This window comes from Bidens hawaiensis, unplaced genomic scaffold (assembly GCF_021521415.1).
Source record: "Bidens hawaiensis isolate Kalapana, Puna unplaced genomic scaffold, B.hawaiensis_p1.1 tig00011607_1, whole genome shotgun sequence".
Taxonomy (NCBI): Eukaryota; Viridiplantae; Streptophyta; class Magnoliopsida; order Asterales; family Asteraceae; genus Bidens; species Bidens hawaiensis.
The window spans coordinates 74,020-82,727 of NW_027491905.1; the positions used below are offsets into that span (position 1 = coordinate 74,020).

Below are 8,708 nucleotides of genomic sequence, written 5' to 3' on the forward strand. Positions count from 1 at the left end.
ACTTCTATACATAGTACAAACATCGTAACATACGTATGCCTGTACCTCTATACAGACATACTGTATGTAACGTACAATGCCCTATACGGGTGTACACCCTAACAATACGCTTTACAAGTGTATACTACAAAATCGTAAGCCCTATGCTGTTTAGAATTCATTGAAATTAAAATCTTGAATCAAAGCGATCACATATGTTTGGCTAGACAAAGAATTTAAAACTGGATTTGCAATGTGAATCAAAGAAATCTTTCATAAAATTACAGAACTAAGAACAAACCCGAACCATTTTGGTCTTTTGTTCATCATCATCATCGTCATCATCATATCATGACGATGATCCAGAAGCAATAATGAAGAATACTTGAAAACGCTAAGCATTACTCATTAACTGGTTCCGAATAGAATACTATACATTGTTAATGCTTTTTCTACCTATGTGAAGTGACACAATTATACAACTATTCATCAACAAAACACGAAACCCTACCGCTACAGTTTCATAAAACAACTAAACTCGTTTCTTCTCAACTGCTGCAGCTTTGATTTTGAACTCCACTAAAATCTCCATCCAAACTCATCTGTTGTACTTCTTGAGGTGACAATATTTTTATGCACTTCACGCAACTCACAAATTCCCTGCAAACGGAACCTAGCCGTAAATATGATATTGCCAGATAAAGAAATTTGCTAAACGAGGGTTAATCTAAATGGGTCAACATGTCAGGCTGGGTTGAAAAGAGCAAAATAATTTTTCGGTCGGATCAGCCCAGTAGCAGGGTAAAACTAGAAAAAATGATGAAGTAATGTATTGGTCGGTCAGGTTGGGTTGACCTGCTAACACTTTTTTTCTCTTTACCTTGCAGTGTACAGAAAAGAATAATAAAAAAAGATAATGATAAATATAGTGCTTGATACCATTATAAAAGCTGTACTGTTAAGATAATAATCTCTTTTGGGTAGGCATGTAAACGAGCAAAGCCGCTTGTGAGACACTCGAGATCGGCTCGTTAAAAGCCCGATTCAAGCCAAGCTTCTTGTTTGTATTTTTTTGTAATATATTAAATATATATTTGTATAATTATTAGCATTACATACAAAATTATGATAAAAATAGATAAATATACCATGTTATATGTAATATTAAAACTTATATATAAAAATAATCGGATGTGTATATATTATTTATTAAATAACAAACGAGCTGAGTTGAACTTGAAAACTACTCACGATCTGGAGCTCGAAACGAGCTGTCATAGCTGAGTTCAAGATCGAGTCTCGTAAGTTAAACGCGCGAAGCTTTGGCTTTGGCTCAGCGCATTTGCACCCTACCATCAGGGAATAAAGTTGCCTTAATACTTTCGACCCGTTAACACTTTTTTGTCTCCTTTGCGTTTTACAAAAAAAAGTTACAATCATCTCTTTTAAGGAATAAAGTTTCCTTAATACTTTTGATGCTAAAAGTTATTACCTTTAGCAATGAGTAATAATTAGAAATATAGCCTTAGAGCCCGTTCTTAACAATAGCCTAATATGACCCGAACCCATTTTGACCCGTTACCCAATAATATGCATAAGAAGAGAAGAATATGAACATACTCCCACGGGTCATCACCAACTAGAAGAAAATCATTTTCATGATCCACATACACGAGTTGCCAAACAGCCCGTTGTCGGTCCTCCAGTTGACCCTCTATACCGAACCTTCGGGCCAGGTCTTGTTTAAGCTCCTCATAGCCCGAATAAGCCGACATATCAATCGATCTTCCAACAGCTCCTCGCTTATAAACCTACACATACAATCTCAAAAGTCAAACCAAAAGTCAACTCTCATAAATTACAATTAAAATTCAACCTTGGTATATGTTCGCTTTCGTTGAAGCTGTTGTGGAGGTGGTGCCCACACGCCACCGTTCAATAAACTGGTTTCGTTGAAGGTGGAGTCGATGGGGATGAAATCCATATCTGGAACTCCGAATGAGTTAGGAGTCAAACCTCCGGTTGACTCTTTAGTCGTCAACGGGTCAACAATCATTGATGGCACACCAAAGTTGTTGTCTAGTGGATCTGATTGTAAATTTGAAGACAAATGATTAGGGTTTTGAATTTGCAAATGATGATTGTTCTGAGGAATGATAACTGAAGTTGCTGATGATGGACTGTCCAAGAAATCCATGTGGGGCCCATTAATATTGTTCAAGTATGTGGCTGGGGTGAAAAATCCTTGGCTTTGACTTTTTGGGACGTTGACTAACGAAGGGCCTTTGACCGAGTTGACATTTTGACTTTCTAGACCAGTATTTGTTGATGGTGAGGTGGAGCATGACGGGACATCATCAGTGATCCCAGATTGACCGTTTCCATTTGCAGTCCCGTTCAATAAACTGCTGCCATGTGCCAGAATCTGATTGGATGGATGAATCTTTGGTTGAGAAAGATGGGAAAATCGAAGATTTGGTTGACTATTGTTTCTTAGTATTTGTTGAGAGAGCGGTGTGATGGGTGTTTGAGGCTTCGTGTCCATTGTTTGATCGGTTGACATTGATCTCATAAAGCTTTGACTTGGACTTACATCTTGTGACTGTTGTGTAGATTGCTGACCCAAAGGTGATTCTTTCTGCTGATAAAGCATCTGCAACTGTTGACTAATTTGCTGATCTGGAAACTGAGGTTGCAATACGTTGTTCTGTTGACTTTGACTGACCACAACCGCCTGCTGCTGCTGCTGCTGTTCTTGAAGGTTTCTATACATCTGATGATTCTGCAATGACTGCTGTTGAAGTACATGTTGAGAATTAACTTGAGACTGAATTTGGTTTTGACCCAGTTGTTGACTATGACCGGTCAACTGTTGCTGAGCTGTAGCCTGAGCCTGAGCCTGAGGCTGAATAAGTGAGGCTAACGGGCTCATGGTGGCTGATGGTGTTAGCTTCTGTAACGGGTCAAGTGGCATTGTTGACCTTTGGCCATTGAACTGCATGTTATTTTGAGAAATCATTTGTGGTGGGACATAGTTTTGCAGAACAGGCCCAGATAACGGGCTCAAGTAATTGGGCTGGGTCGGGTTAGCAAGTGTAGAACTTTGCTGCATGTTCATCCATTGGGCCAAGCTAAAACCGGAATCTTTATTAATATCTTCACCTAACCAAGGCATGGTTCTCTTGAATAGATTATCAAGGTCAGATTCATCATCTGTAGAATATTAAAAGTCAACCTTAAAAAAAAGTCAAAGATTCTTTAAAACTAATCATGGGTTTTCATCTTTTTTGACTTTTATCATATCATTAATAATCATTTGTTGACTTGAAAAGGACAGGACAACAAAGAATGAAAGAATCTAAGCCACAAGGTACTGTGGCTTTTTGTGTACTTCAATGATTGTGAATATTAAGGTTTTTTTAGACAAACATAGTCAACATACCCGGCATGCCTGGTTGTCTGGGACGCTTTGGTCTGTAAAAAGGAGGTGTCGGACAGATGAAAAAAGGAGCTGTAACAGGCTCAATCTCCCAAACGGAAACACGGGTACGTCTGTCCCGGCCAGTTGACTCATCCCACCCAACCTACATGCATTAACAAAACCGTTAGTTATGAATGGGTCGATTCGGGTTATGTTTTATCTTTAATGGGTCAAGTAGCGATATGACAAAAGTAAACTAGCTTGAAAGAAAAGGGGTCTAAAGTGTTCCAAAGTCATTTTATTCAAAAAGTTTGTCAACTAGATTCTTACTGAAATGATAATATTTTTATATCATATTTGACACACTGATTATTATAAGAAAAGTATAAACCAAAAGTGAATACTAGCACTAGGGTTGGCATTCTAGCACAGCACGAAAGTAATAAGTTTTCGGTTTGTCATGTCTAACCCATTAAATAAACGAATTGTGTTCACCTGTGTATCCGTTTAACTAAACGCGCCATGTCCAGGTTGACCTGTTTAACCCGTTTAAATAAATAGGTCGACACATCAACCCATTTAATCCAGCACAATGGCCTACCAAACCCGTTTAATTATACAGGTCATGTTCAGGTTAACTTGTTTAATAAAATAGGTTGACTCGTTCAACCCATTTATCTAAACAAACACATTTATTACAACCCTCCAACCAATTTACAACTTGAATAAAACCTGGTTGACTTGTTTAGATAAATGGTTAAACGGGTCGTGTTCGGGTTAAACAATGTTAAAAGTGTGAAACTTAGGGTTGATATCTTTGACACAAATATACATACGGGTCGTGTTCGGGTTCAAAGATTTAACCAGCCAATCCGAAACCCGTCACCATCGACAAACCACTTATTATACCATGAATATTAATGACTCTTCTGTAAGTAGGTTACTATACCTGCAGGTTTCGCCATTGTGAGTTTTTCCATCTAACAGGATCAAGATCACTGATGCCTGTAATTGTACCCATATACCTGCATTTTATAACCTATAAGATTCAAGGTCCTAAAAACTTATCAACTTTTTTTACTTTTCATGATAAATTTATAATTATTTAAAATATCAACCTTAAGCCTTTACCTTCTCGTTCCCGACTCTTCAGTTTCAAACATCATCCGAAACCGCATGCCAAGCGATATTTGGTTAGTGCATACGGCTTTATAATACTTGGCTAACGGGATAACAAATTCTGAAGGACTAGCCCTGTTAAATAAATTAATTATTTCGGTTTATTTATGAAATTTAATTACTTAATCCATTACCTTGGATTATAAAACACGGTGAACGGGCTGTTGTTTGCAGCTGCGTGAGCAGCAGCAGCCAATACTCCAATATGCATACTGTTACTCGATAAAACCGAAGACGATAAATTGGTTGGCTGTGTGTTAGCTCTTCTTATACCCACCAGCAGCTGCTGATTTTCATCCCTATAAATTTATTTATTTTTGGTTATTAATTTTATAATTATATAAGAATTACTATGTATTTAAGAGGTATTTACCTAACAAACAAGACCGAGTCCCCGGCTACAAGCCTTTTACCACTAACAAAGTGGCTCCAACCAGTTGTAAGCAAGTGACGTTTCGGTTGCCCTACATTTCGTTTTAAGAATGTAATCATTTACTCGATGTTGGTGACGGGTTACTAAAGGCTGTGATAGGTATAAATGTTTACCTCGATAAATATGACGAAATGTCCATTGGGTATCATGTAAGTCCCTTGCTGACAGTTCTTGTGCAGGTGGTTGCATTGAAAAATCCTGTATTATAGAAAAGAATTTGTTTCAACATAAAGATGTCAATAACTAACTACAGATACCAATTTTTACTCGTGTTGACCGCTAGGCTAAAAATGAAAATAGGTCAATACGGGCCGTGTATTTTCATTGGGTATAATATATTTTAAAATTTCTTTATTCAAGAAATTTAATTATCACTGTAAAATATAACATTTATAGCTATGTTTAACGCGGGAATTATTTAAAGGTTTTCTAAGAGTTTTTGGACAATGAAACGTTACCGGTCAATTCAAACTTGTTAGACAAACCCGACCCTTTTGGCCAAGAAATAGTTTTTGGCCAATGAAGTGTTACAGGTGAAGTGGTGAACTCAACCCGACCCTTTCCAATTTCACCCAAACTTGTTAGACAAACCCGTCTATTTTGCCATCTATAGAGTTAACCAATTAAACGTAAGGAAATTTGCTCACGAGAGGAGGGAAGATTTTTTCAGCTGCTCGGCGGGGTACAGAGAATCCTCCATGAGTACTCGTATCACTTGCAGTCAAAGCCTTGCAGAAAAACTGTGTTTGCGGTTTATTTACTTTCATTGAAAGATCTGACCTCAATAATGCCTCCTTGTCAAACTGTTTATAATCATAATAAACCAATGCATAATATTATAATTTACTTAATCAACGTTAAACATGTTCAACTGGTCACAAACGACTAATGGTTCGTGTTCATACCGAAGGAACAGGCTGAAGTGTCATCTGAGCATATACATCATCTGTTTCTGGATCAGCCTAGCAAATGATAATGAAAAATTAATAAATGATAAAAAAATGTATTCGATTATGTGTTGAACGAATTTATTAATATAAAGACGTACGTGCAAAGTGATGTTATGAAGGATGCATAACATCTTTGATTGGAGATTTGGGTAATTTGGAATTTGAGCATCGGCATCTTTCTTCATAGATGCCGCAACCTGCAAGTATACATTATAACAAAAATGTTGAAACCTTTTATTAAATATAACGTATATGCATACTCGGGTAATCTACTGTTATAAAAAATGTTAAAGATAGTGTTTTGACGAGTTTCTACTGTTTAAGATGGTGAGACATTTTGGTATATGGGTGTCAGGTTTTTCAAAGTTACTTTAGATAATGGGTAAGAAATTAATTATATAACTCCTATATAATCAGATAAATGATTCACAAACTAAAACATTGTTATTTCATGATAATCAGATAATCACTTTCAGAATCATTTTAAGATAAATGTAATAATCAGGATATGATGTAGATATGCTAGCCTCCTTTTCTAGCACCATAACAACTTTATTATAGATATTGTTGTACATCATTGATTAAAGTTGTACAATTATTCCTATGTTAAGCAAAAGTGAGTTAATTGCCCTAGTCATCAATGCAAATTCATGATTGTCTCCACTTCAGTCCACAATATCATGTCCTTACTCTCTCATTATTGAATACCTTTTAGCATAATATGAATGAAACTAAATATCTAAAACATCTTTTTTATAACTAGGGTTATTGGATTTTAAAAATCTCAACTTTTATCTATTGGCCGTGATTTTGTAGAAAGTCCTAACTTTGGGCGTTAACCACATTAGCTTTTTGATGACGTGGAAAATACATATGAGATTGGTGGAGGAAAATACGTTCAAAGTCTCTAAACATTTCCTAAGTAGAGATTAATCCCGATCAATAGGTGAAAGTCGAGATTATTAAAATCCTATAACCCAATGTTTTGAAACTAGACCCCCTTCACATGAGATATAAAGATTAGATCTTATAATCAAAGAATTTTGTTTATTAATTAGGCATAAAATTTAGTTTTTAAAATATAAAGGCAAGTGGATCCTACAAGAAAGCCATGTAATGATGATGAATAAAAATATAAGACAATACTCTTAATAAAAGCTATAAAGAAAACAACTTTTTTCACTAGTCTTAAAAGGGAATTTGCATAGAATCCTATCCCACTAAAGTTGCCACGACAGGCGCACTTTAGCATGCAAAAAACAGGTGCACTTTAGAACCTTTGTCAAACCCGTGCACAGAATCCAGATCACATGAACAAACCAAATCAATGCAATTCTTGCCCAGTGGACAGACTCATCATTGCATTACACAGTTGTACCGTACAACCATATTAACCAACACCATATCCACAGCCTGCATCACTAACTTGTACAGTACAAGTAACTAAAGCTATTCATTCATAAAAAATAAAAAGTATACCCAAAACCGAACCGAAATAAAAATAGGCGGTTTGGTTTTATGCTTTCGTAAAATCTGAACTTCCGGATCGGTTTTGGCTTTGCATGTAACTAAAACCGAAAAGACCAAACCAGATGTCCAGATATACATATTACTTTAAATTTTAAGCAAACTATAACAATCTAATCTAATATATAGTTTAACCCAAATATTTTATTCCGTATATATAATATTTAGTAAACATTATTTTCGACAACTTTCTTTTTTTAGCTCAAAATTTTCAAGCAAAAATAACAAAACCGAACCATATTTAAAATCGGTTTTAGCCGAAAACCGAACCGCAAGTTAACAACAGCAGAAAAGAGTTAATACCTGCTCGCTATGTCCTTGTGGAAAATACACAACATGAGTTCCGGCAGCGGGTAAGTTGACTAAAGGTCCGGCGCACGTTAACCAGAGCTCCTGATTAATGACACGCTTCTTCTCACCACCTGCAGTTGGTTAGAGATAATGAAAATGAGTTAACTAATAATAATAATATTCAGATGGATCGAGCGACGTTAGAGATGGACAGATTCTCAAACTGTAAACCAACCTTGGTCGGAACTGTCGGTGGATCCAGAAATCTTCATTGATGTGTTTAATTAGAAAGTGGCCGGAATATCCCTAGCGCCGGAGATTCATTGATCGGAAAAAAATAAAAATAAAAAGTGAAATGGTGAGAAGGGAGACAAGAAGAAGACCGGAGAGACTTAAAAAAGTGAGGCTTGCTCAGGATTACACAGACCAAACACACACTACCCCTGCCCTGCCCTGCCCTGCCCTGGCCCCACTCTCTCTCTCTCTCTCTCTCATTAATAATCACTATATTATATATATCTCTGTATGTATCTATAGGTTTCTCTCTCTCTCTCTCTCTTTTGTGACTTGTGACAAGTGGGGCTTTCAAGGTGTTGACCAGATAAGGGTATTCTCGTCATTTAACTACTTTTATTATTAAAAAGTTTTGCACAAATGTAAAACTTAAGGGGTGTGGGGGGCTTTAATGGGGGCTCCAACCAATAATATTATGACGTGTGGCAGAGAGAGAAACTGGATAAGGGGGGTGTTGGAGCCCCCGTTAGAGCCCCTGGCCCTGGTGTGGAGGGGCTCCAGCGAATTTTTTTTTATTTTTTTATAAATATATTCAAACAACGTATTATTAAAAAAACCATAAATTATTAAAAAACACACATTAATAAAAAAAACACATTAATATATAAAAATAAAATAAAAATTAAAGTACTAA

The 8,708-nt window shown here is 36.3% G+C and overlaps 1 protein-coding gene across 1 annotated transcript; it reads right to left on the reverse strand.

Moving 5' to 3' along the window:
* Positions 1-364: 364 nt before the first annotated feature.
* Positions 365-8,052, reverse strand: LOC143538326 (auxin response factor 5-like). The gene is made up of 14 exons (XM_077031908.1): positions 8,016-8,052; positions 7,793-7,911; positions 6,061-6,159; positions 5,918-5,974; positions 5,660-5,815; positions 5,126-5,210; positions 4,953-5,043; positions 4,714-4,878; positions 4,532-4,654; positions 4,350-4,425; positions 3,422-3,563; positions 1,856-3,192; positions 1,600-1,790; positions 365-639 (listed from the first exon to the last, which is right to left on the reverse strand). Exons 1-14 carry the CDS (start codon positions 8,050-8,052, stop codon positions 528-530), a joined length of 2,790 nt encoding a protein of 929 aa, XP_076888023.1. The 3' UTR covers positions 365-527.
* Positions 8,053-8,708: the final 656 nt, after the last annotated feature.

Excerpts from the sequence above, each read along its gene's own strand:
- LOC143538326 (XM_077031908.1), bottom strand. The coding sequence starts at position 8,052 with ATGAAGATTTCTGGATCCACCGACAGTTCCGACCAAG. Across the intron at positions 5,816-5,917 it reads CACTTCAGCCTGTTCCTTCG|TTTGACAAGGAGGCATTATT; the intron begins GTATGAACACGA and ends GATTATAAACAG. Across the intron at positions 4,655-4,713 it reads ACCGTGTTTTATAATCCAAG|GGCTAGTCCTTCAGAATTTG; the intron begins GTAATGGATTAA and ends TTTATTTAACAG.